This window comes from Anabas testudineus, chromosome 15 (genome assembly GCF_900324465.2).
Source record: "Anabas testudineus chromosome 15, fAnaTes1.2, whole genome shotgun sequence".
NCBI lineage: Eukaryota > Metazoa > Chordata > Actinopteri > Anabantiformes > Anabantidae > Anabas > Anabas testudineus.
The window spans coordinates 7,787,016-7,814,647 of NC_046624.1; the positions used below are offsets into that span (position 1 = coordinate 7,787,016).

At 40.5% G+C, this 27,632-nt stretch overlaps 1 protein-coding gene across 6 annotated transcripts in view; it reads right to left on the reverse strand.

The window, feature by feature from the left end:
- pde10a (phosphodiesterase 10A) overlaps window positions 1-27,632 on the reverse strand; it is a 50,334-nt gene that overhangs the window by 11,210 nt on the left and 11,492 nt on the right. For 2 of the 6 annotated variants that reach the window (XM_026354474.1, XM_026354475.1), the window contains 7 exons: window positions 11,385-11,516; window positions 4,961-5,032; window positions 3,319-3,347; window positions 1,998-2,118; window positions 1,122-1,171; window positions 870-1,010; window positions 452-601 (listed from right to left, as the gene is read on the reverse strand). In XM_026354474.1, coding sequence (XP_026210259.1) covers window positions 452-601; window positions 870-1,010; window positions 1,122-1,171; window positions 1,998-2,118; window positions 3,319-3,347; window positions 4,961-5,032; window positions 11,385-11,516 — 695 coding nt within the window. Of the gene's footprint in view, window positions 1-386; window positions 602-869; window positions 1,011-1,121; window positions 1,172-1,997; window positions 2,119-3,318; window positions 3,348-4,960; window positions 5,033-11,384; window positions 11,517-21,165; window positions 21,527-27,632 lie in introns of those variants that run through there. The other 4 variants (XM_026354476.1, XM_026354477.1, XM_026354479.1 and 1 more) reach the window with 4 other exon arrangements.

The window sequence follows — 27,632 nt, forward strand, 5'->3', positions numbered from 1 at the left end:
AGCTTTGATGTTCTTGTTCACTGTTACCAATCTTTTCCTTATTTCCAGCAGCTGTTTTGAGTTAAACGGCTTTCAGAAACTTACTACCCACATTGAATTTAACAAAAAATGCTAAAATACATAATGATGTTTAACAGAAAGTGTTTGACACAAGTACATAACGAGCGAATAAGTATGGGATTTTAAACTGCTGCTAAGACATGATTTGTTTTGAAAGTTAACAAAATGTAATGAAAAGCTTCAAAGCTCTTGCAATAATGATACTTGCTGAGCAACTGGTAATTTTCTACCTCGCTGCACCAATGTTTTGCAGAATGAACTGAAAAATCAATTGAACCCCACAATGCTAAAAGAGATCTTAAACAGATCTAGATTAAGGTGAATACCAGGCTAACTGTAGTTCTGTGAGCCTTGCTCCAGCCTCCAACTCTTTTGTCTGGGTCAGACTGACCTCCTGGTGACTGAGGTTGAAGGGCTCCTTGCCCCAGTGCCGATGCAGCTCCAGGATAGCAATGAGGTCCCCGATGGCAGTGACGATGGGGAGGCACAGGACAGAGTGGATCCCTGAGTTCTGCCCTGTGCCGTCGGGGAAGCGTTCGTCCTGCAACACAGAGGTCAGAGAAGGTCATTATAAAGCGCACAGGAGTTTGATAAAGGAGGTCAGTGTAGAAGTGTATTAAAAGTACAATAAGCAATGTAGAGCAAAAATGCATAGGCCCAAAAAATTCACACTGAAATCACTGATGGTTGATGGTTTAACCCAGTGCTGATGAGTATGAGGATGACAGCATGATACAAATATGAAATATGAAGAATTTGATTGGCATAGCGATGTGCTGAAATCTGTACTGGCCGTTACAGAGCCTTACCCCCACAATGTCCTCCACTAGCAGTGTTTTGCGAGTCTTGGCAACATGAGCGGCAATGGTTGTCCCAAATGCTATAGGGCCAGAGGGGATGAGGCTTGGAGGGCCATCCTTGGCCCCCGTTGGAGCGAACAAACATAGACTCTATTGAGAAGCGCAAAAGAGAACAGAGAGGGGAAAAAGAAATGGAGAATGAAACATGTGCATACAACAGTATTATTAATGTATAAATGCATTTGGCTTAAACCCTCTTACATTGTTGCATTCTCCCAAGAAGTAAAGTGCACATCCATCAGCTTTTGTTGCTGTAAAAATAACAAAACATTAAAAAAACATACATGACATATATGTACAGAGCTCTCAATACAGTCCAGTAATAGCTGTGTATTGTGGTGTTACTTTCATTTTACTATGTATTGTCTCATATTGATGTGTCTAACAATAAATAGCAGCTACACCTGAGAGGGAACTGTGACAAAGAGACAGGAGTGCAGTTACAATCTGATAACAATTTATTAACAATGTCCCACATAACAACAAGGGCACTGTGACCGAGGGCTTTGACTTGCATCCAGTTCATCCCACTCCCAGTCCTGCTCTCCAGTTCCATTTCATACTGGTATATAGGTCATGTTATCATACAATGTAATAACAGAGGGACCATCCGTGAATACACACACGTATGTAGTAGACATCTTAACAACATTTTAATATTAAGTACAGCACACTTTATGGAGAATAAAGTCTGTCCACTGTTGCTCCTGGTGTTAGTCCATCACCATATCACCAAGAGAGACACAGACATTCCTATCTGACATAAAAACTGATAAAAGGGTTAAATAAGATATAAATATTTCACTAATTGATTCTAATGAACAGTGTGATTCTAGTTTGCCATGTTGAGAAGGGAGAAAAACAGGAAATGTAACTCTGAATAGTCATTTCAGTATAGATGTATAGACATACAATACACTGACCACCCTGTGTATTAACATTCATCATAATTAAGCAGGATGTTTCCTCTAAACCAGGATCCTCTCTATACTGTGAGTGTCACTTTTGGGCTGCAGCACCAGTGTGTTCTGAACTGAAAGTTACAGGATCGATAAAGTGAATAATTTCTACTTTTACCTGTTTTGATGATGTTGCACAACTCATAGAGCAGGAGTTTGTTGTCTCCTCCAGTGTCCAGGCGCTGCTCCATGTAGCTGTTGAGTTCGTACACCACGCCCTGCATATTTGTGTCCCGGTACTGCAGGACGCAAGAGACACAGAAGTTGTAACTCTACAGTCTCACATAAACACTAGGACTGAATAAAAAAATTCTGCAGCTACAACGACAACAAAGAACATGAATTCTGCACCCTGTTTCATGTTACTGCATGAACATTTACATTTTTTTGAATGAAAGGGATATTATCTTCTTGTATTATCTTGTCATTCACAAAGACAGAGCCATTCATCACGACACCCCACCCATCCGCTCCCCTCTACTGCTGCATTCTAGCCCAGGGATCTATCCCCATTCCCGCGAGGAGGCCACTGGAGCGCCGCAGCTCTGATTAGAGCCCTGGCAAGCTCTCTGCTGCTCAGCTTCAGTTTAAAAGTGTGATTACGTAAGAGGCAGACCTCCTGCATTGTATGGGGCCAGAGAGCCGTCTATTTCTGCGCCTGCAGAGAGGGTGAGGACAGGACGGCAGGGAGAGTGGCGCACTAGAAAGCCTCCCCCACGGGACGCCCTCAATCCACCCACATCCTGTTTGCACAGACGTATGGATGACGCACTGAGGGGTCGAGTGGCCCTCATTTTATTTTCTGTGTGTATGTGTATGAAGTCCCTTTTACATGACTCCAGAGCCCCATCATTAGCGCTGACACCCTGCTTCCCAGGGGCATGATGGTGTACTCATTCTCACCCCTTTCCTAATGACTGTCGTCCACATGATGAGTGTAAAGTGTAGCCAAACCCTTATATTGTTTCTTATAATTTCCATTAATTATCTATTCGATGCTGACCTGAACATTCACAGTGCCTGCTCTTTCCTGGACAACTCCAGTATTCAAAATCACAAGCATCACTGCATCGCTGTATCTGACCAAAGGCTGCACAGCCATTAATTAAAAAAAAAAAAACTATTTCATGCTTTTTATATTTTTCAAATCAATGACACAGTGTCAAAACTGGTGCAAAAAGTGTGTAGCTAATCTCAATCAAGCACACCCAGGACCTCTTTGCAGCTATAAAAGGACACTATTGAGTTCTGTGCTGTCCTTGAATTAGAACTGGCATATTGTCCATTCCTCAGAATGAACTCAATTAGTCACTAAGGTTAGCTCTGGGATTTAGGTGAAAAAGTGAAAAAAAAAAAAAGTCTAGAAGCTTCAAGCATGAAGCTTCAACTGCTTTGTCACATAAAAACTGTACATGCACATTAAATAAAGCAAAACCTACCCTACTGACTTCCTTAGCTGATGTGTCATCTGTAAAGAGAAAAATCACAACATTAAAACAACTTCAAACCAAGTGAGATTATATTTTATGATCATATTTTATTAAAAATGTAACATTGGCCTACATTAAGCATCCTCCAAATTTTAAATATACCCTTAATTTTGCCACTAGGATAGTTGACTGTATATGACCAGTAGCCTATGGTAACAAATGTTAAAAAAATGTTAGTAAACCTTAGATAGGAATTGCAGCCTTACTGTCTGCAAAAACTTTTTCCAAACTCCAGATTAAATCACAAATTCCATGTCTTTCTAACTTTAGAGATGTAGATCCAATACTTGCTGAAAAATGATATTTACAGTATGTACAACCTTTCTCTGTATTGAAACAATGAAAAGCAACAGAATGAACAACATAGAGATCCGGCCCCGCTGTCTGGGGCTGGGGGAACAGTCTGCTGTGGATTTGTGCGCTCACAATCCGAAGGCTCAGCACTTCAAGCAGCGAGTGAGCAAAACCATATGTTTCCCTCACAACAGTCGTCAGGTAAATGAACAAATAAGCAAATGCAAAAAATGTGCAATTATGTACTAATGTGCAATACTGTACGAATATTTCTACCACTTACAATGCAGAGACATTATTCTCCTTTTAAACTGAATTAAGAGAGGTATTAGTTTAACTTGACAAGTGCAACATTTTGTGGCCTCGAGTGCAAATTCCTGGTGTGATTTCAGGCTGCTGGAGAGACAGTAGACATATGACTATTGTCTTTGGATGCTGACACTGAAGTACGTGATAATAATGAAAACCTCAGCCAATCATAACAGTTACTGGACTTATAGTCTGGGAGTGGGTCTGGGAGTGCTACTCGGGTTCAAAATAAAAACCATTCAAACAGCTCAAGCCGTTCTTCATTACACACGGCTCAACAGCACACGAGAACAGTAACCGCTCAGATCTCTTTGATAACTTTTCATGTGATTCAGCCATGTGAAAAGCTGGGCAGATTTTAGAAACATCTATTGAAGTGCTGACTCGGGCTGGTCCTCTTTAAAAACCAAACTCTTTGTACATGTGAAGAAAGGAATTACAGCCAGCTCCAGTGTTTGTTGTTTCAAACATTCCTCCAGTATGCTATGAGTTTCCTAACTTAGCCATGAGAGCTATTTTAGAGTGAACCCCTGGCCGGGACTGACGTCAATCAGAGGACAGAGAGCTGCATTTGAACAAGACTTGAAGCCCCTTTGAAGAAAAGGAAAGAAAAATACAACTTTTATAATGGCAGAAGTAAATTTTGACTTTGACCACTTTGGAGAAAAAAATGTAGAAATGCGGCAATAAGAGTCATTGATTAATATAGAATTTTGATTAAAAAAGGTAAAGGCAAACATACTTATAACCTTAATTCAGTCCTTGAACTGTACAGAAAACACCATGTATTATGCTGTTTGCTTATGTTTGCAAATGTAATGCGACATATGAGGTGTACATATATACTGTACATGCATTGTGTCAAAAATGCTTGACAAAGACAGCTGTGCAAATAAACCTGATTTAACAGATGCCTGCAAAACTGCAAGAAAGAAGCAACACTGATTTCTTTTTTCCTTGAATGACCTGAACTCTCAGCCCCACTCACCAACTTGGCTGTCGCAGGGACATGCAGCACTGCCCCACCTCTCACTCTCCTCACCCACGGGAGAAGTGCTCACTGGAGGAGGGGGGGGAGGATAGGTCAGGACTGACAGGTCAATACCAAATGCAAGCAGTTAGAAACACAAACACTCAGGTCGACAAATAATGCAGCTACAGAAACTGCAAAAATACTGTACAATATCTTATTAATTTGGTGTTACTAGGGATGGATATTAAAAATTGGATCTGAGTCCTCAGTGGGGTGCAGAGAAGACACCTCTGAACATAATACTGAACTTTGAGCCATTACAGTTGAAAGTTTTCGTCTTTCTGCGTGTAGGTTGTGATGTTAAGGTCACTGGTTTTCACCAGGGCATCCCTCCCACAAAAACTTAAGTTACAGTGTTACAGGGATTATTATCCTGTAACACTGAGACATATGTAAGAGCAGGCCTGGGCAACAAATCAGTTCAGTTAAAATCATGGTGTTATGATCATATAATGTTCTCTTGTGATAAAATTATTTTGTGTCCTCTTTGTGGAGGAAGTGGTCACCAGGCAGTGTTTGCAGTGCTGCGGGTCTAATTACAGACTAGTAAACCATCTCTGTTGGCATTTCATGTGCAGCAGACCCAGGGGAAGCACAGTGAGCACAGTGAGCACTGTCTCCACACAGTGAATATACCTAAGGAGCCAGGAAGTAACAGGAAGCTTGCAGGTTCGACACTGTATGCAGAAACACATTCAGCAAGTGCAGGTCCAGCATGTCCCTCACATTCCTAGAAACCAGAGGAAAGCTGACCATATTTTACATTTGGCTGACAATTTGCCTTTCCTGTTTAGCATACATCTTTGTGTCATTAGGTGTGTGTCACTGAATTAAAACTAACGATAGAGCTCCCCCTGTGGCTGAGAGGGAAGGTATGCGTATAGTATATGTGTGCGTGATTTGTTTTATCACCATATGATGTGGTCAGTTGGGCAAGGAGCCTGTTCCAATGCTTGTTACATCACTTTGACAGGAATATCCTCACATTAATAAAGCACATTAATGAACATCACTTCAATTTATTATTAATTCATTATTATGAATTAGCCAAAACGCTCATTTTCATCTGCTGTCGCTGGACAAATCTTACAATGTCAAGTTGCATTAAAAAGAGAGGAGAGGGTAAATATGTTCACCACCTCACTTCACTAACAACACTGAACAAAGCTGTCTAAAACTCAAGAAGCCAACACAGGCTAAACAGATTTCTTCATTAACTCCTCAGCAACGTGATCACTCCATTCCAATTTTTCCTAAACCTAAACAACCTCAGTCAATACCTTTTTTTTTTAGGTGTACAATTAGGAGCTGGCAGGTATCTCTTCTGAATGAATGCTCCACTGCCTTTTAAATCTAACAGGCAAATTGGCACGATTCCTATGAACATTTTGTTTATAAGGTCAAAAGTACAAAGGTTTATTGCCTAGAAAAACCCTTAAGAATAACACATTTCGCACAGTTTGTTTACAGAATGAGGGAACTTCATGGTTATTGTGGGTAATCAATAATCACAGTGTTTTTAAGCATCCTAAAGCACATAGTTTTAAGATTAAGCTGTTTGCTATGTTTTACTTTCATAAAAAGTCATGTTGCGGTAGATGAGTTGTTCTCATTGTTCAATACCAATAATTTGAATGCACATTTTGCACCAATCTAACAGTTAATAGAGAGTCACTGACCACTTTGGTAGAAACAGAACAAACAGTTAAAATAAATGGATCCGCATGACTTCAGACAGGAGAAACCCTCATTTGAGTCTGGATCTCAAATTTGATTCTACTTCCATTACCACAAAAACCAGCAAGAGGGTAAAAGCCTTTTCACACCCCACAAGAATATCCGTACTTGCATATATTGATTTCACGGTGTGTAATGAAAGCGGGAAGTGGCACATTTGTGCATTAAATAAAAAAAAAATAAATGGTATTAACACTCTGTGATCTCTTATATGATCACTTTGTCAGCTATCACTCTGACATGTTTTTATACTCCAAAGCATTTTGTACATTAAAAAAGCACTTCATAATTTAAACAACAAAGCATTACACATACTGTACAGACTGTCCACAGACTGTAGTATTTATTCAAATTCACAGGGGTTTGAATACTCATTACAATTTCTACATTTCAGTGGCTGCAATTAGATTTGCAATTTTTCTCCTCACACCACTACCATTTATGAACTGGAACATAATAATATGACTTCTTTCTGGTAAAAGTTATAAGCACAGAGGTCTCTGGTGAACTGTTTAATGAGACTTGGAAATAAATGACATGAAGAAGCACCCAGAAGATATGAGCAGCCCCGGGACATGGCCTTTCACCAAGGAAAAATCTCTCAGTCAGCTGGGTCTAATGTGCAAGATACTTGATGGGTGCTTTATTGATCTGCCGCCACAGATACACGGTCTCTCAAAGGACGGTCAGCTAGCAGTGACTCAGCGGTCAATATGTGTCAACCTAGTGGTCGTCCTGCATTGACCTGCTGCACAGAGGACGTGCAGCTGCCAAAAGCAGCAGTCTTCTTCTTCTCAGCCGCACTCTCTTCACCTACATAATACTCCTCCTGTTGATTTTTACTGTGTGTTTATGTCTATGTGGGACTCTATGTGGGATCTCAGTAAAACTTCCTGTTTAGCAAAAGCATAAACCAACTATTATCAAATTATCAGCAACTTTGAGAAAGATCATTTTTGGCATTCAGGGGATATTTTTGGGTGAAGGACAAACCAAATATAAACTTTTTTTTTTTCGAGCATTTCAAGCTGCATCTACACAGTGCTACATAGGGGGCCTGTTCCTCCTCCCTTCTGATGCAAAGCCCTGCAGGTGAGACAGCTCTCTTATCACAGTAGCAGGGTATGAGGTTCTGCTACACAAGCACATCTTTGTCTGCCTGCTACTGCCGGCCAAACAAATCTGAGAAACAGTATCAGCTGCTTAACAGCTCTCCTTTGCCCTCTGGTTTCAGGCCAGAAAGGCCAGAGACTCATTCAAACATATTCCACAAAACGTTCTTCATTTCTAATCAGATAGGCATTGAACACTGTTAAAACCCACTGAAGACTGCATCCAGCCTTCATCCAAAACCATATTTATATGAGCAGATATTCCGGAGCTACAAAGTTTAGCACTGTCTAACACTGCCTGTGCGTTTGTCTCTGTGTGTGTGTGCGTGAGAGAGAGTGTGTGTGTGTGTGCGCGTGCGTGTGTGTGTGTGTGTGCGTGTGCGTGTGCGTGTGTTTGTGTGTGTGCGTGTGTGTGCGTGTGTGTATGCATCGCGGAATGCACAGATGAGTAAAAGTCTCTGGATGCAAGCAGCAGAGGGTTTGGGATTTATTAATTACCCCATGACAGTGTGTGGTGTGAAGTAAACATTGCCAGTGGGACAGTGGTCAAGAGAGGTGTGATGGTCAAATGACATCAGCAGGGATTCTGGGAAATCCTGTTCTGCTTCACTGTGCTAAGTAACAGGTGTGTTTTCTGTAACACACTGTTAGAAAACACCAGCATTTGCAGTGAAAGTGCAAAACTTATCTTGATATATAAATACTATATGAAGCTAATGAGAAAAAGAATTCAGCACAAACAAATAGTAAAAAAAAAAAAGTATATATATATATATATATATATATATATATATATATATATATATATATATATATATATATATATATAATTCTGTTAGGATGACGTGGCAGATTTGTAATATTTCACACAGCAGATTTAACACAATAAAAAGTGATGCCTTTTTTGAACAACACAATCTTTGCACAAACACACACTCGCACAAACCTGCCTGTATGTGTACAGACAAACTGATTTATGTAATCCAATGTTGCCCATCACATGATAAGTGAGAACGGGACTGGCTGCAGGGACTGCTTCCAGGAAGCAGTGGCTATCTCAGTGGCGATCACATGATGACAGGTCCTGCTGCTACACTCATAAAAAATATAACCTGATTGCTAAAAAGTGTTGCAGCAAAATAGAAAAAAAAAAGTTTGTTTGTACAGGGAAGGTCCGCTGACTTTAAAACAAGGGGAGAAATATGTCAAAAAATCTACAAGTCAAATTCCAGCCATCATCCCAACACAGTGACCATTCAGCCTGTGTGATGAACCAGAAATTAGACCGTGCTGTGTTGTTTGAGTGGATACAGTCACTGAGAGGGAGAAGCAGAGAGACTTCAGAGCGGTGCCAAAGTGTCTGCTCATGTTGGTCTAACAGAGGAAGCGGATTTACAGTGATATTACTGATGTGATGTAAAGATCAACCCCGATAGAGACACACGCCATAATGAGCGAGCTGTCAGACTGATTACTAATGTTTTCTTTCTGAACCTGGCTGCCTCTTGTGCAGCTCAAGAGCCAATCTGCATATAGAATAGATATGCAATGTAATTTCTTTTATTATTTTAAGAAAATTATGTTTAAAATATGGCTAATGCTAAAGCTAAGGTTGCTGTTTCTGTATATTCTGTATATAACATTTTTTTAACACCAAGTCAACATGGGAGCAAAATCACTTTCATAACAGTTGTCAATGTTATTAGCCAACTGAGATGTCAGAGTGACACAATTTCCTTTCATTTACCACAATTATCTACTAAATACTATCCAAGAAATGCAAAATATATAGTATATAATATTGTAACAATAAATTCTTTTTAAAAAATCCAAGCATCTTCCGTACAGAACCTCGGTTTTCACGTTAATAATAATAAAGGCTCCACTCGCCATTGAAGGACAGAGAGTGAACGGTTGTTTACAGGAAGTAGGAAAATCCACCAACCTGTAGAAAAGCAGCATGTTATGAACCTAAATATTACTTTTTAGTTTTTATTCATCTGTAAGGTGTAAGAAGACACTTGATGAGATCGAGAAGTCCTCGCGTGTCATACACAGACTTGCTATCAACACCTATTAGGCGCTGAGTAATATAGTTAGCATTACAGTTGGCCAATTACTAAAGCATGTCATAAAGCATTAAAGTTTTTTTTCTACCTTCCAGGCAGTCGGTGGTTAGCATGCGTTTCCGGACAAAGTGAGCATCAACTTTGAAATGTGAAACTTCCTTAAAATATGTAATCCATCATAATGAACAGCAAGCCTGCTTTCGTTTCTTGTCAGAGTTTGGTCTGTAATGAAATGCAGGCTTTTCCAAGTCTCTTTCAAGTCTGTACTGAATGACACGTAAAGTGCGTATGATCATTTTTTTCACTATGATCGCCTACCTGATTCAAGTAAACTTCCCTGCCTACCTCAGTTATCTAAACTGAGCTTAAACATTCTTTGCAAAACAGGCAACAGACAATTTAAGAAAACGTAATCTGTAGTAACCTGGCCTGGTTCTTCAAATGCATGGCAAGAAACTTCACCTTTGTACTGAGGAACTTTGAATTCAGAACTGGGCACAGAAATTTGAGCATATAGTCTTTTTCTTAATGCTCTGTGCTACGTTCTTGTAAAACAGTATTCAGCTTTGCACAGGCTTCATCATTTAACCTGAACTTTATTTGTAAAATGAGCAAGAATGAATACTGTATACGGGAAGCCGTTTCAAATGCAGGCTAAGACTTGAGAAATTGACGTCTCTGTACAGAAGCAATAAACACCACGGTCTGCAAACTTCATGTAGAAAGCAGCTCCAAAAAGTGACAAATCCATTCTCCGCCAGTTTCCCCTTTCTCTTCAACACACCCACACCCCGAGCCAGCACAACCCCCCACCACCACCACAACTACACCATCCCCACCCCTCCCCTGGGCCCCCCTTCAGCCGGCTGCATGTCTCTGGAGGTCGCCTCTGACGTCAGCAGCTCGACTGGGAAGAGTGCCAACCCTGTGGGCCCTTGATGGATGCGGTTGGTCTGAGAAACAGTCCACTGTGTGTGGAGCACACGGCGCAGACTCAACTCGGCCCGCTCAAACACATCTAATGACCCGTAAACACCCAACAGGCCCTTTCCCTCTCCCTTTCTTCTGTCTATCACACACACACACACACACACACTGGCAATTAGAGGAGACATATATGAAGATGAGTGATTTGTACTGCAAATGGCTGGGATAATAAATGCAAGCCGCAGAGGCCTACACTGCCACGGCTCTGGTCATCCATCGGTCTTCAAAAGAAAACTTTTCGCTCTTCATTGCACAAAAAACAAACGACTGACGTGACTGCAGTTATTCAGGGCAGCAAGTATTTGTGGTTGACTCTTATGGGATTATGTGAGCTGAAAAGTACAAACATTTAACCAAAGCAAAATATTACAGAAATTACAACTCTGCGTCAATATGCTGAAATCCGCTGAGCCATTCCATATGTCACAGTGATCCAGAGAGCTGCAGCGCATGTGTGTGTGGGCGTGGATATACCTGCAGGTTTGCTGTTGGTCTTCCTCTTCAGCCATCTATCTAACGTCTCTGCACTCACACTCTCCAAAACAAAGTCATCCAGCATCTGCGGGTGCAGCGAGAGGTAGGCCTTCACTTTCTCATCTGTCAAGCCTGAAGAGCAAAGAAACAAGAGATCTTATAATTCACACACTATACAACTTTACTTGTGACTAACCAAAGTGTATTAATTAAAAAATAATTCTTGGGGATGTTGCTTCAAATCATAGAAATATTAGAAAACATGAGATGATTGCTCTGGCCTACAGTTTTCCCAACAGTCACTCAAACAAATGGGCTAGATTCAACCCAAGGTCATCTTTCCTTTTCTTTGCTCTGAGGTGAACGCAGCGGCAGCATCACCTAGCTTCCAGCTAAATCTCTCAGATAGCCAGGCTAGCTCAGTTACTTTTACTGTAAAACTGCGTCTCCAGGGATCGGAGCCCCCAACAGAGGCAGCGGGATAAAGGAGGACTCGACTGTGCTTAATAGGCAATTAGGTTCTTGAGAGCTCGCTAAGTGCTGCTGTTTACTGTCTTTGTTGTCAGGGAGAAAAGCCATTTGCCAAACCATCGTTAGGGGAAAGTTGTTCTTAATACACCCACTGGCGTCTGAGGGGCCATCATGACCATCATGTGTAGGGCACTCATGCAAATGAGAGTGTGTATCTGTGACCAGTCTGTGGTCTTAACCACGGCAAAATTCAACGCTGCCATAAAATGCAACGTAAAATAATAATCTGTGGAAAAGAAAAACAAATCCTACCTCTGTGCGGACTTTTATGTTTTATGGCACGGTACGGTACCGTAACTGTATCTGACATAGCAGAAAGAAGGCGGTTTCAGTCATGATCATTTTTATATCGCTTTCTCACGAAACGTCTGGTTATCAGCAGCATTTGTGTTGACTCTCCTCGAGCATGAATCACAGGAGGATATGCAGCTGGAAGGCATGTGTTCCTCCATCACACACACACACACACACACACACACACACACACACACACACACACACACACACACAGTCCCTTATGATATCACAGACAGACTACAGACAGACTTGTGGACAATGAAACATTGTGTGAAGTGTGGCACAGACCTGACCACTATGCCAGATGAAATAAAAAAAAACAAGATGGAAGATTTAGAAGCATCCACTTGAGCTGCAGGGAACCTGTTGCATATCTGTATCACGTGTTTATACTTAATAACTGTTACTGATTTAAATTGATTTTAATTTGCCACAGTTAGTTAAAGTGCGCCAGTTTCAGCAGCTACCTACAGACTCCATTTGATCTTCACTTACAATCATCTATGCAGTGTGTGTGTGTGTGTGTGAGGGTTTGTAGGCAAATACAGCGGACAGAGGTGTGGGTAATTTTTTGGGTGTGGGGGGATGGGGGAGGACACTGCAGCCTGATGCTGTCCAGACACGAGACACTGCTCTTCAGGAGTGCAACGCCTCACGAGACTCCTGGCCAGCTCTGACGCACATCGGCAGAATACAGCTTAATAAATCAGAGAAAGTTAAGGGGTGTGTGAAGGGAGCTGCAGGGGAGAGACAGACACACAGAGAGGAGCAAAATAAGAGTGCCGCTAAATACACTCACAACTGTGTTTCTATTTGAAACACAAAGACACCACTGTGATTAGCAACAGTATGAAAAATACTGTATGAATTCACAAATACAAGTTTTGTGTTGAGTGGATCGCAAAATTATTTAGCCATCATACGTATTCACATGAACAAAGCCAAATGTTCTATTTAAACCAGGGCAAAAACAAACAGTGCTGATAAGTATTTTGCAGTGGGCACATATTAGTTGATAAAATGATAATAGGTATATTTCTTCAATCTTCTGTTCACACTATCAAAACAGCGAAAACCTTGAATACTAGTAAAGTGGGGGGCACAGTGCACAATATTATGTCAGCTAATTAGTATCAAGCTCCATATATCTGCATTTCTGTGGCTGTAAATCACATAAAACAACAGTGTTTTTGTCTCTCAATACTTTCTAACTCACCCAACATGTCAGTGTCAATGTAAAGGAGCATTTGTAAAGGACCATTTGCAGTCATGGATCGATACATATTTGATGCTCTAGTGGTTATTTCAGGCAGCAAGATGGTTTTCTGTGATTGACTCGAAATAAACTGAAGAACCCATATTCGTTCGTAATGAAAGAACAACTCAGTTGGTGTGGCTCAGTAATTGTCTTTCAGCAAAATGAGTCTTCGGCTACACACACAATACCAGCTAGTAGGAAAAATACATTTGTTTTTTGTATTGTTATTGTAATCTTATAATAAAACATCAAAAATCACTAGCATCACTAGACGTGAAGTTAGTGATACTAGTTATGATACAGGGAAGACATATGAGAGTGCAATAAAAGGTTATGATGCGTTAACAGGAGGCAGGGCACATGACTGCGAAGCCTTCAAAGGTTGACTTCCTCTAAATTTAAAAACAAAGATATTTGAAATTCTTAAATAAATCTCAATTACCTACTTTAAACATTAAGTTGAAATGATTTAACCATTTCTGCAAATGCGTTTAGTTTGTACAGATACTAAAAAATAAAGCGCCTGCATATCACCTTTAGTTAAACTCAACCATACACATCAAATGTATTTATCTGCATCAGTTTAAAACAAAAACATAAATGTCATCAATGTTTGGAAAAAGTATCCAGAGGAATGGCTGGTTTGACCCGACACCCACTATGTTGTAGCAAGTCTGGTGATTTATGGCACTTTTTTTCAGGGCATTCCTACTACTTTCGGCCGACCTTACTGTAAAGTCTTTACCCCTGATTCCATCTGAAGTCTTTCGAGCCGCAGCTTAGCCTAATGTGACCGCAGTGACACTCAGCAGCGAGATGTGCGTCAGTGTCCTGGGCATGCAACTATGGCGGCTAATCAAAGGTGCAGTGAGATCGGTCCCACATGCTGTGGTCCAAAATGGTTAACCCCACTGGAAACGGCATGTGCTCCCTCAATCAGGACAGAGAGACCTCTGTGGTAAACGCAACGACTTAGTCAGAGTTTTCTTCTTTTATTTTGTCAAACCTCAGTCAAATTCTTCTAATAAATCTAATGATAGATAAATATGCCTGACACATTGAACACATACAAAGTGTGAACAAACTAAATCCAAATCCTCCTTGGCATTATCCTCACCAACATCCTCTCTCTGTTTTTCTAGATTTGTCACATTTGAGCAATTTTCAAAATCTTGATCCAGTCCAATCCACTGTTGGTGGACATGTAGCCAGTTTATATACTAAAGTTAGGTAGTCTTAAAAAGTTTCCTTAATAAATTGAACTTTTCTCTACTCTTTGTTGTGAGATATTAAGCCAGGAACTGTTATTTAAATGAAACCACCCAAGAGGTTTAAAGGGGAAATCTCCCCAGACATCTGGGTCATGACAGGTGGCTACAGGACACGGTTTTGTTGTGAGTGTTCATAAACCAAAAAGACTGCTAAACTGTTTTAATCTCTAACAATTTGTCAGTGCTCTTTAACTAAAATACCCTTTTGCTGTGAGATATATAAATGTAGTGGAGCAGAAAACAGAAAAAGTAATCGAGTACATGATATATTTAGTAATATATATACATAATTACTTCTCACATCTGTGCTTGATTTAGTATGAGTCAAATTAAGTCGCTCATTCAGACAAACATATAAGTGGGAAGCACTTTGTTTTGCAGCTTGTTTGTGAGTGGCTGAAGCCCAGTTGGCAGAGATTTTGGGGACTGACTCAGACTTGGGCTTCCTGTGTAAAAACTGAAGCCTGAGTTCATGCAGAAAGGTATTGTTGCATAACACTTATCTTGACTACAGCACACCACACCCCGGGACTGGAAAGGGAAGGCCAACCCAGTTATAGTCTGTCTGGGTCTGCACCCACAGATATAAGTCTCAATGTGAAGATACTCTTTTACACTTTTTTTTTTGTATTAATATGGAATTTAAGGCATCACAACATCCTGAAACGGCTTCAAAGTAGTAAATTCTTGAGTGTTACAATTCACGTTTATGAGTATTTTTTATTAAGGAAATCAATTAGGCATGGTGTGATTTTATATGGAAAAGTAAATGGCTTGTTGTAATTCACTCCATTCTGTAATGAAATCTGCTTTCAATAAATATTTTTCAAATATTTTTTGTACTTTAAAGCTGACACATTAGATGGTCTATTTGGATTGTGGTGAGATATCAAGTCACAAGTCAACTCTGCAGTTCAACCTTTGTCAATGATACACAAGAGGAAAAACCCCCGAGTATTATTGTTGCTACATCCTTTATAGGAAGAACCTCCAGAGAATAGGAAAAGAAACCACCTTAGTGCAAGGCCTCATTCATTTCTGTCTCTGTCTCTGTATATTTTAAGTTTGTCCATAATTCATCAGTTACGTTTTGTTTGATTGAAGCCCAGACGAACTCTTTCTCAATATGACTGAGGGAAAACTCACCCACATATCACAAGGTGTATATGAGAGTGAGTTATAATAATATAATACGATAATTACATATATTTAGCCTAATATAAGTTACATTCAAATGTTTTAATGCAGTAAAATATTTGTGCTAAAGGTGATCTGTGATTAGACCTTTATGTATTTTAAGTTTCTGCCCTGAATTTAATTTGTCAGGTACAAAAACATTTCTAAATGTTAGAATTGGCAAATCATTCAAAACCTATGTTTGATTAAAAACAGAACTGCAAGGTTTAATTGTTTTTTGAATATAGACTCTCATTTTCAGTTTGATTTCAACACATTTAAAAAAACATGGGACGGTGGCATGTTAACAACAGTGTTGCTTCCCCTTTGCTTTTAACACTGTAAGTGTTTCGGTACTGAAGTACTAATACTTTTAATTTTAAAACAACTTTTTCCCCCTATTTTTTGAATCATATTCTTCATTTCAGGGATTTCACCTGCTCAGCAGTATGGAGACTCCTTTGTCATATTTCTCACTTCATAATCGGGGACAAGCGTGGACTGCAGACAGGCTAGTTTTGCCTCTTGTGCTATGGAGCCATGCTGTTGTAATATGTGCAGAATATAGTTTGGCACTGTCTTGCTGAAATAAGCAAGACAGACATCTGGATGGCAGCACAAGTTCCTCAAAACCTGTATCCTGTATGTCATTCAGTATTAATGGTGCCTTCACAGATGTGAAAGTTGCCCATGCCGTGTGCACTAATGCACCTCAAAAGCCTCATGGATGCTGGCTATTGAACTGTGTGCTGATAACAAGCCAGATGGTCCCTCGCCTCTTTAGCCTGGAGGATGTAATGTCCATGTTTTTCTGAAAGAAATGTCTCTGGATTCTCTGAATTCTTTAATTTTACTATGTACTGTATCAGATTTGACATAGAGAAATGTTTTTCTTGTCCACACAGTCTTTCACTGACTGATGAACCTTGCTGTGGCTATTTAACCTAATATTTTCTGATATTTTATTTTCACTTTAGCTTTTCCAGTATTATGTTGTCTCTGTCCCACCTTTGTTAAAATATGATAATCTCATCAAATTCAAAATGAGCATACAGTATAATTTTTCATTTCAAACTTTGATATGTTGCCTTTGTACCATATTTAATCAAACATAGTTTATTAGGATTTTTTTCAGCATGTCCCATTTAGTGAAAAGTTTGGTTTGACAATTGAAATAATTGAATTATATTTGCAACTTTAATTAAATATGCACAAATAATAACTGAATTATTTATGCACAAAATATAAGTATGTTTTGTAAATAGTTTTTATTTTTAGCTATTTGATTCTTTTTATTTAAGACTATCAATTCCTGGGGAAAGTCCACATGGTTTTAATGGAAACTATGAACACATAAAGTATACAGATAAAGGAACATCTGAAGAAAAAACAAAAAGCTCCACCTTATCTCCATCACTCATTTCTGTTCCCCATCAGTCAGTTAGCTATCCGTGTGACCCTCCTGAACAGAAGTGAACCAGTATCTTCAGCACAAAATTATGTCAAGTGACCAAGTCAGCAGATGAGGCTCACCCCCCCTGGCAGTGCCAATGTTTAGTGAGCAAGATGTTCGTCCTGTGCAACACATAGATGAAAAATGCACATGAGAGAAAAAGGGAAAAGACCACTTCTCCTGAAGCACACTCCTTCTGGCAAAGAGTCAGGGGCAAGCTGCCAAGGTACTACTTTTCACTTTCCTGACATGAGGCTGAGGCAGGAAAGGGGAGGGAGGAGGTGGGAGGGGGGCTGCTGGGTGCGTGCGTCAGCAGGTCCGCCTGGGACTCCCTTGCCAGGAGGTGGGAAGAGCATGTGGTTCTTATCTTATCTATGGGAGAGCTGGAGCACAGCGTCCAACACTGACATTCAGTGAGTGGCAAAGAGAAAAAAAACGAGCGAACACTAAAGATGAAAACACTTTGACTCGTCTCCCACAGCTCGCTTCATTTATCCATCGAGCCCGTGAAGCTGGCTGTGTGTGAATATGCAGGTGAACACAGACACACACACACACACGTCCACAGACCACCATGTTCCACACAAACACATGAGCGTGAGGGGACGGGTCCGGATATATAACGCACTTATAACACACCCGTCTCAGAAAATGTGTCAACATTATGTTGAAGCAGTTTCATCCTGAATGTGAACTGCAGTAGTATCACTTCAGGAGACACGCCCCCACACGGTGAAGACAAACACTGCTCCACAAACATGCAGGATCACACCTCTCTCTCACAAACACAGAGAGGGAGATTTCCATGGAAATGTAATTTGCATTATTTCCACTTCCACGGCCCAAGTCATTAGACCTAAAGGGTAAGGGCTATAAATGGCCAACCGAAATGTAGATAAGGCATGTCTCTTGATCCACAGCGTAGCAGTGTGGTCACAGAAAAGAACCAACGATCAGACTGCAACTCACCTTCAACTCAAACCTTTCTTGTGCATTTCCTGCTATAGTAGAGCTTGAGTTGCTGCCTTCTAGAGTCAACACCTTGTACTTAACTTGTGATCCCCCCCCCCACCCTCCCACCAACATACACACACCTTCCCCTGAGCCACATCAGTAACCAGGGGTCATGTTCCCTACTCTACATCTGGACTGAAGCTGATCTTTGCAGCCGCTCTGCAGAGGGGCCAGTGGGGGACCTGGTAATGAGAACCACAGATCCTTGCGTGTTCTCCAGTGCTGTGTTCTTTTATGAGCCCTGACACGAGGACAAGTTGTAAAGAAATCTACATGCATGTGGCCTTTTCCCATCCCCTCAGATACCAACCCACGACAAGCTCACAAGGGGTCAACGGACGCCTTGACAAGAATGTCATCTGTTTCACCACTCAGATCGCGCACTGTGCTCGGCACTGATCCAGTCCTGGACAGACCTTGACATAAAAAAGGGTTCAAACCACATAACAAGCTACTTTTCTTTGGCTTGGATTTCCTAAGAGTTTAAATAAACACTGAAGACAAATCACAATAAGAACTATTTGGCATCGGCTCAGCCCAATCTGGAACTATTTAGCCATTCAATTTTCAATCAGGGTTTAATTTTCATAATGCAGTCATGTCAAGTGCTTTATGTATTTACATATATAGTGACAGCACTCGAGCAGTTCTCACAGCGACGGAGAGAGGGAGAGGGCATGTGGCGGGGCAGGAAATGTCCAGCATGAGCACTTCCTGCCTGACAATGCAGCCTTCTTCACCGAGTTAAACAATTAATCGAAAACCAATTGGGTTTAAAAATGCCTGAAAGATCACATTAGGATTGACCCGAAGTGACCTTTGATACAAACCTCCACAAACACCAGTGCATATGTACAGTATATTCCTGTAACGTGAAAACAGACTAACTTAGTCGTGACAATTAGTTTAGCGACCGGTGAGTGACGGAGCCAACATATTATCCTTACAAGTTGGAATCTGTCTCTCTGGGAAAAACACTGGACAGAGACGACAGTGATCAGAGGATAAACGTATTATCATTTGCTGCGAAGCAACACTTTTTAAAACAAAAAGCCCCTGTCTGCTCTGTGTGGCACCTGATCGTATTTGCACTACTTGTAGATCTATGTAAATAGTGGCATAAAAACATACAGTCATTATAATGACAGCATTCTTGTTCACAAATCAACTTGTTTTTTTTATCACTGCAAAAAAACCTTGAATGAACTACAATCAAGTTATTCTGCGTTTCTACACCAGTCAAAGAAAAACATGCAGATAGAAGACAAGCACGATTTAAGTTAATCCTACATTTAACCCACATTAATAAACAAATAAATAAACAATTAAATATAAGATATGTTACTCACAGACGCTATGAATGAAGTGGAACTGTCAGTGGTGAGCTTTTTCCCAGGTCAACACATGCAAAGTTTGTATTGTTTATAGTATATGAAAAGAGCAGTAGAGTGATGAATATCCCAGCTCATGCTACCTGTACGTGCTTCTTTTAAGTACTTAACTCAGCCACCTACATCTACTTTTGTTTTGTAAATTTTGTGAGGAAGCTTTGTGAAATCTGAATTTCTTGTCCTTTTTTGGTCAGTATGAAGGCGGGCTACCTACATACTGTACCTCAATAATACATTCCATGACTCGAGTTTACTGCTATGTGTGTACTTTGGCATCACTCAGTATCCTAGGCCCCAAACTGCTAACTTGTTATTACAGGGCTGCCACTAAAGGTCACTTGAGGTGCCACTGACACAACTGGAAGCACTGACAGAATTATTCATGTGGTGCACAGAACGAGTAAATTATGAAGAAAGATACATGTGGTGGATGGTCCCATAGAGATTTTTTCAAAGATATAAACAGACAGAATGCAAACATATGCAAAAAAGACTGTAAATTCATCATCAAGTAGCACACATATAGGTGGATACTGTATGGAGGATAATCAGTGTGGTGGAGAAAAATAATCACCAATGCATTCACTAAACTTTCTGCATATTTTTTCATATGTTGGCCTATATGTCTAAATATTTTAGGAGTTTGTGTGATCCCTTTAGTTTAGTTTTTAATACCAACAATGTAAAAAAGAGGATATCTACCTCAAAGGTTTAGTGTCATAGAGTAAAAAAAATAAATAACTGTAAATATAACTAAACAAACAAAGAGCTGAAAAAACAGCCATAATGATTTTTACTAGGACACGTTGTAAATATTTACCACAGCTATGAATCTTATATGACTATAAGAATGTGTAGTAATATTAGATGAAAAATAAAAACAATTGTACAAATAAATTAAATATAACAAACTAATTTAATAAAAATCTTGAAGGCGCACCTCTTCAAAAAACTGTTTAAGATTTCATTTTCTTACGGGCTCAACTATTTCTATTATCACTCATGCTGTTCACACCTCGCGTCGCTTTTTGATGCCATGTTGCAGCAGCACTGCTCAACTCACTGCCAACTCAAATCCGAAATAGGACTCAAGCCTGCTCTATATTTCATTTAAAAAAAAAAATGTAAAGACGCACGGAGCATGGTCCCATTTCTACTCCTGCCCGTTCTCCTCCAATCAAGTCCCCTCCCGTCTGCATCAGCTATCAATCTGTCATTCATAAAGTTGGACAGACAGATGTCCAAATAGTGTCCGTCTGCAGAAGCAGTTGAAATAACGCATCCAAAATATGTTCACGTATTGCAATTTACCGGCCCGTCAGTGAATATGGAAGATTTGTATTTATTATTTGTCTTTTACGCGTTGTTAGTAGCAGTCAAATATACGTACTTGAACCCAGGAAACAGTCCGTTAACCTTCTGAAACAGCTTGTTGAAGACGGACCATCTTCCATGTCGGATTGTGAGCGCAAAAGGAGAGAGAAGCCCCGGAGAGAAGTGCGCCTCTGCAGCTGCAACTTGGTGCGTCTGGCGAAAACCAAAAAACTACTCCAGGACGAGTTGAGGTGGTGGGGTCATCAATGCTCGAGGCTGTGCACGGTTTAGGAAGGGCAAGAAGAGCAATGCGTTGCCCCCACCCACCCCCCTCCACCAGCACTATAACCCAGCACCGCTGGCCGAGGTGTAGCTACAGTCGGTCCTCCTCCTCCTCGGCGTGCTGGCTCCGCTGTGGATGTGCAGCAGAAGCAGACTGGGGGAGCGGAGACGGCGACGCATAGACAGAGAGAAATGGGAGTAAACACACACACACACACACACACACACACACACACACACACACACGCGCGCGCACACACACACACACACACGGGGAGAGGAGGAGCGACAGGAGCGCGCCAGCGTCAAGTCCGACAGAACAATCGAGCGCTTTCTCTGCATCTTTCAAAATAAAATAAAAACCAAACGGCCGCGCTGCACTGTAAAAGAATATTAAATAAAGTGAGAGATAAAAAATTAAGAAAGGTAAATAGATTACATAATGTTTTACCCAAACATGACAGGGGGCTGTAAGTATGTATGTATACGTGTGTGTGTGTGTCTGCTGAAATAGGCTCAATGATTATTGAACATTACAAAACATGAGATTCACTGAATAAACCCTTTCTTTTCCAACAAAGGCGTCCGGTTTTAATTTGAAGGGTCAGATGTCCGTGATTCCGTTTGTGTCTGGGACGCACGCTCTTGACTCCGTTGAGCTGCTGTTCCTGTTCCTGAATTTGGCTGCGTAAAAAAAAGGGCCGTGCCAGATGCCCAGGACTCTCGAGAGACGCGCTGCCGTTTCCTGATCCACGACTCCGCGGTGAAGGAGGAGATGGCGACAGCCTCCAGTTTTACAGCAGGGCAGGGCAAAGCAATAAAGCGTCTAGTTTTCGCAAGTGGAGACCGAGACGGGAGGCTTTAAAGCATCTCGCTGTCTCCCCCACTTTCCTTTGGAGCAAGGTTCCTACCGCCGATGTGCCACAGCCGACTCTCGCTACACTGCAACACGGGGAGCGATCAGCACAGTTAGTTTGGGAATGACTGTACTGAACCAGCATGTACAAATAGCTCGTGTCCAGCAAGTACATCCACTTTCACCTAAAGCCTGAAAAAAAAAGACAAACACCAACAGTGACAAGCACACTGTGTAGGCTGTTTGGGAAAAATAAAACACATCTTCAACACTTCTATTATGGTGCAGCACCAGACAACTTAATGTACAGACTGTGAGAACGCACCCGGTCTCTCCACTCCTCCTGAGATCTTGCATACAGTGTGGTTGTTTTGTCTGAAGTGAATCAATTCTGCCTTCTTCTGGATCACAGTTGATATGTCTGCTTCTCACTTCAAATATCTGCAGAGACTTGCATTTAAAGAAGGAATGTATTCCATTGATTGATTTCACTAGACTAACTCAGTCCTACATTTACATAAATTATAATTGTAAATATCGCCTTGAATTGGCACGATAAAGTAAACAGTGTAGTACTTTCCTTCCACAAAGGCCAAACTCTGCAAATCACCCCAAAGACTGCACAGCTGCAGGACAACTGCACTATTTAACCATGCTCTCTAGAATCCTGGAGAGGAGTTATAATCCTATAACAATAGTATCCAGTCCCATAGTGATAATAATAAAAACTAATGTAATTAACCTCAAATTCAGGTCAGCTAGATGAGTATGTTGAATTCTACACTGACGCTGAGTCTGGAGAAAACAACAATGGAGGATGAACACACAGATGCACAATTCGGAGAATGATGAACAATCATTTGGCTTCTGGATAGTTTAAAATTAGAAAATGGCATAATTAAGATTATAAACCACTGAATTATTCAAATGCTTCTTCCCTTTTTCCCCCCTTCGTATCTTTTTCACATTCAAGTGTGAAAATGTCAAACGATTTCCTGTATCACTTCGAGCCTTCGGTGAAGTCTTGAAGGGCACACTTAGTTCCTCGTAACTGTAAGTTTTTGCCCTAGAGCAAAGCACAGGAATGCATCACCACTGATGTGTCTATATTTCCACTAAGAATATTTATGCAGGAGTCGGAGACACATATTTCACTTATGGGACAGTGGTGGAGCGAAACAATCCTGATGTGGAATTAAATACATTCCACAAGTCGACACAGAAAGTCGAACTTTCATATTAAATGTACAAAGTGTCAAAATCATCAGCATGCATGTAAATGATCACTTTCATTATTTAAATAGCTTTTTTTTTTTTTTCAGTGTGAATAGTTGGAGTGATGATCTCACATCAAGTCCCAAATGAAGCGAGCTGCCTATGTTCCCAACCTTTGTAGATGCGTGCTCGCGCTATCAGCACTCACAGAGCACCTAAACAGCTCTGAGCCAGCAACATGATACAGCATAAAGAGCGCCAGATTCCCTCTCGGTCGCACCATTACATACTGATCATATCGAGAGAGAGAGAGAGAGAGAGAGAGAGGTGTGGGAGCTGCGGGATGCGTCAGCATGTCATTCCTACACTCTCGAGCAGCTGGTCCATTCAGAGGTCACATATAACATAATGAATTCTCTCTGACACATTCTGTCACGTTTCCTCCCGTATTAGCCCGATGAGAAAATCCCTTAAATCCCTTAAAAATGACTTGCACTGTTAACAGTAACACTTTTATTTTTATTCTTTCAAGTGTAATAGTACTGCAACAAAACATGCAAAGTATAAATACTAATATTGTGTTGTGCCCATCAACAGGATGTTATAATTTATGAGGATAAAAAAAAAAAAAGATGTTTATAAAATGTTTGTGAAACCTAGCACACTTTAAGAAGCTCTGTCATCTCCATCGGGGCTCACCCCCTGCACTTCAAGTAGCTTATGCATGGAAATGTAGTCAGAAAACAAACGCTTTCCCTGCAAAGTATGCAACTGGAAACGTCTAAGCTTATGTGAAATGGTTATGGATGAAGAACTGATGAGGAAGTGCTGTAAATCACGAAGGATGCCACAACTGTCTGTGACCCAGCACTGAACCCTTCTCATCCACAACTCTCCAAAGTAGCAGAGCAACCGAAAAAAAAGATTACATAACAGGAAGTAAGTGACCAGGCTGACCTGTCAAATTAAACTGATGTATACAATTACTCGGCTTGGTTCAAGATGAATTCTAGCACTGTTATATCACTCCAGTGGTGATACAAATTATTAGAGCAAACTAAAGACAAGCAGAAATTGTAGATCAGTAGTTATTGATGCGTTCTGTTTTAATATATTTACAACATTCTACGTGAAATCCAGGCATCTCTGCTTAGATTAAAGGTTGGAAAAAGACACAAACGCTACTGAAGGATCCCAGCAAATGATCTTGAGCTGTCAGATGTTTCCTGTACTATTTTAAGAGCACAAAGCCAGCTCCATTTTGTTAGGGAGCTGCCTGGCATCTCTGGTGGGCAAGTAAAGAGTTTACCATGTCACTACTTGGACTTTGACAACAGTGTTAAATACATTTTTAAATTCTTTTGATTTGAAATTGTCATATTATTCTCAGTATAATTTTCAACTGAATAGCTTTATGTTATGTTATGTTATTCCAGATGTATTAATTTATGTTTACCTGAAGATCATTTATTTAGGTAAAAGTAGTAACGTCATATCGTTACTAAAGTAAACATTTGTAAGCATTACTGTAATTTATTATTATTATTTAGCCACAGAAAGCTCAAATTGCTCATTTTCATGAACCTAAAACCACTCCTAAAAATGATTCAGTTCAAGAAGAAGAAAAGCAGCATAATCCTCACATCTGAGGGGCTCATCAGGCTGATCAGTTGGAAATATTGGAAGTGGAAATACTCAAATAATGAACTTGTGTAAATATACTTTGTTATATTCCAGCTTCATTATGATGCATTGGGGATAAAGTCAAAAATATGCATTTATAGTAGACGCTAGATCACACACAGACAGGTCAACAGATGGATTTTTTGGTTATATCTGCGTCACAGAAAAACCTCAAAATGTCCACCAGGGCTCTCTCTGGCTTGATCTGTATCAATTTGGACAGGCAGTGCACACTCTTTTCTCTGTCAACATTATCCTGCCAACAAATCCCATATCCATCTGTGAGCAGATAGTATGTGTGCTACATCAAATGTTATGGAACTCAAAAAAGGTGATGATGAAAGAAGCTGAAATCTTAATTTAGGATGAGTGTGTCACATGCAGGGCGATCCTATGGCTGCTGGTGAAAGATCAGATTTACTATTGTTCGCTGGGGGATCAACAGCTGACTGAAGAAGTGAAGTGGTCGGCAGCCATGCTTAACTGTTCCCCCCTCTGGGCTGTTTTTAGCAAACATCCTCCTGATGACTACGGCCTCTGTCTCCCAACGTAAGAGCTGCACATCTTCAGACGTCTGTGGGCTTGTTCACACACACACACACACACACACACACACACACACACACACACACAGCCTTACCCCCTACCCCCACATTACAGACCTCATCCACTTAAGCACATTTTTGATTCAAGGCACTGTACAAGCTTTTTGCACATTGCACACACACACACACACACACACACACACGCCCCAGACGTAAGTGAAACATTTACAGATCACATGCAGCATGAAGCACACGCAAATGTGAACACATGTATACACAGGAGCATACTTACACCTACGTAGACACACACAGGCAGACACACACAGGCAGACACACACATAACATGCGGCAGATGCACACCACAGAGACTTTCAGTCCCCTCCCCTCCCCCCAACTGAATAGTCTGTTCTGACAATCCACAGGACAGCCGGAGCATTGACGTCAGAGGCAGGCCCATGAAAATACAGGGTCCCTGGGGGGCTGAGGGAGTTATGCACATCTTCACAGCTTTGCTTGCAACTAGTTCAACAACCAATGAGCATATCACTGCCTCTGTTTACTCTTATTTCTCAGAAAATGCAACAATAAAAAGGAAAAAAAAGGAGTTCCACATTCACACAAAGCCTGGCATGCACAAATTTGCATGCAACTGCAATGCGGATCATCTCAAATGTGACGTCAATGGACGTCACTGCACTGTGATCCATTAGGACAAATGTGAGATAGGTGCATTATTCAGGTTAATAGGAATACAAATCACGGCACATCATCACCTGCCTTCCATCGTCTTATTAAGTGCCATTTTGAATAACCGCTGTCAGATTTTAGTATATTAAACATACCCAGAGGAAAGGTTTGTTGCTCACACAGACGTACTCACAGTCCCAGGAGAAACAATGACATCTTTGTTTATCACTCAATGTTTTGAACCTCTTTCTGTTTTTTTTTTTTCTAAGACATTATTTGAGCATCAGAGCCATTAATCTCATTGTTCTGTCTGTCTCTCCTCCTCTCACCTTTTCTGACATCGTCTACAGCTAATTATGTAACATAGTTACTTTTTGGCTGTCTGTTACCACACAGTGTTTGCTGCTGTGATCTGAGCGGTAAATAATATCCAACACCAATAATACAATGTTTGTGTCTTATTTGAGCTTTGCCTGTGTGTGGAGAAAGAGTTGCAGAAGTGATGGCAATGTTAGTGATACAATAGCGGCTCAGCATCACAATGTATGAAAAAATATAAGTTACACATTGTTATATTTTGTATACTGTAATCATAAATAATAAATAATGAATCACAATACTATGCACATTTCTTTATACCGTATATTTGGATTTTTATTTCAAAGTACCGTAAATGACCTACATGAATAAATGACTCAACTAACTCACTGTTCTTCGCACTTGTCAGACCTGATCTGTTCAGTATTTTTCTGTTCCCAGTGCTTCTTCCCAACATTAGGCTGTGTCTTGTTTGCCGAATCAATTCTTTGTCATTGTTGTTTCTCACAGAAAATAACAACAAAGCCCAAAATGGAGGATTCGAGGCAGAACATACAGTGGTGGGAATGTTTTTCTTGGCATTACATGTCTCCTGAGAGTATTCTGGTTGCATATGAATTAGTGTGATGTCACCACAATGAGTCAGACTCTTGGCTTTCAGATGCAGCCGTGAAAGTGTCCAACATTAGGGAGTAGTGGACTACTTGTAATGAAACTAGCTGCCTGCTAGTAATTCAACTATATTTGCATAGTAATTCAAGTAGTTACGTACATGACGTTTGGGTTTGTTTTGGACAGACTTTGTTCTCAGGGATGTTCCAGGAAGCTGGACTGTCTACTCACCTGTGAGTTTTTAATGTTTGAATCTAAATTTGTAAAACTCATATAATATATTGGATGTCAATTAGCTAAATATTGATGATTGTGATTATTAATGTTTTGGGAAGTTGCCACATG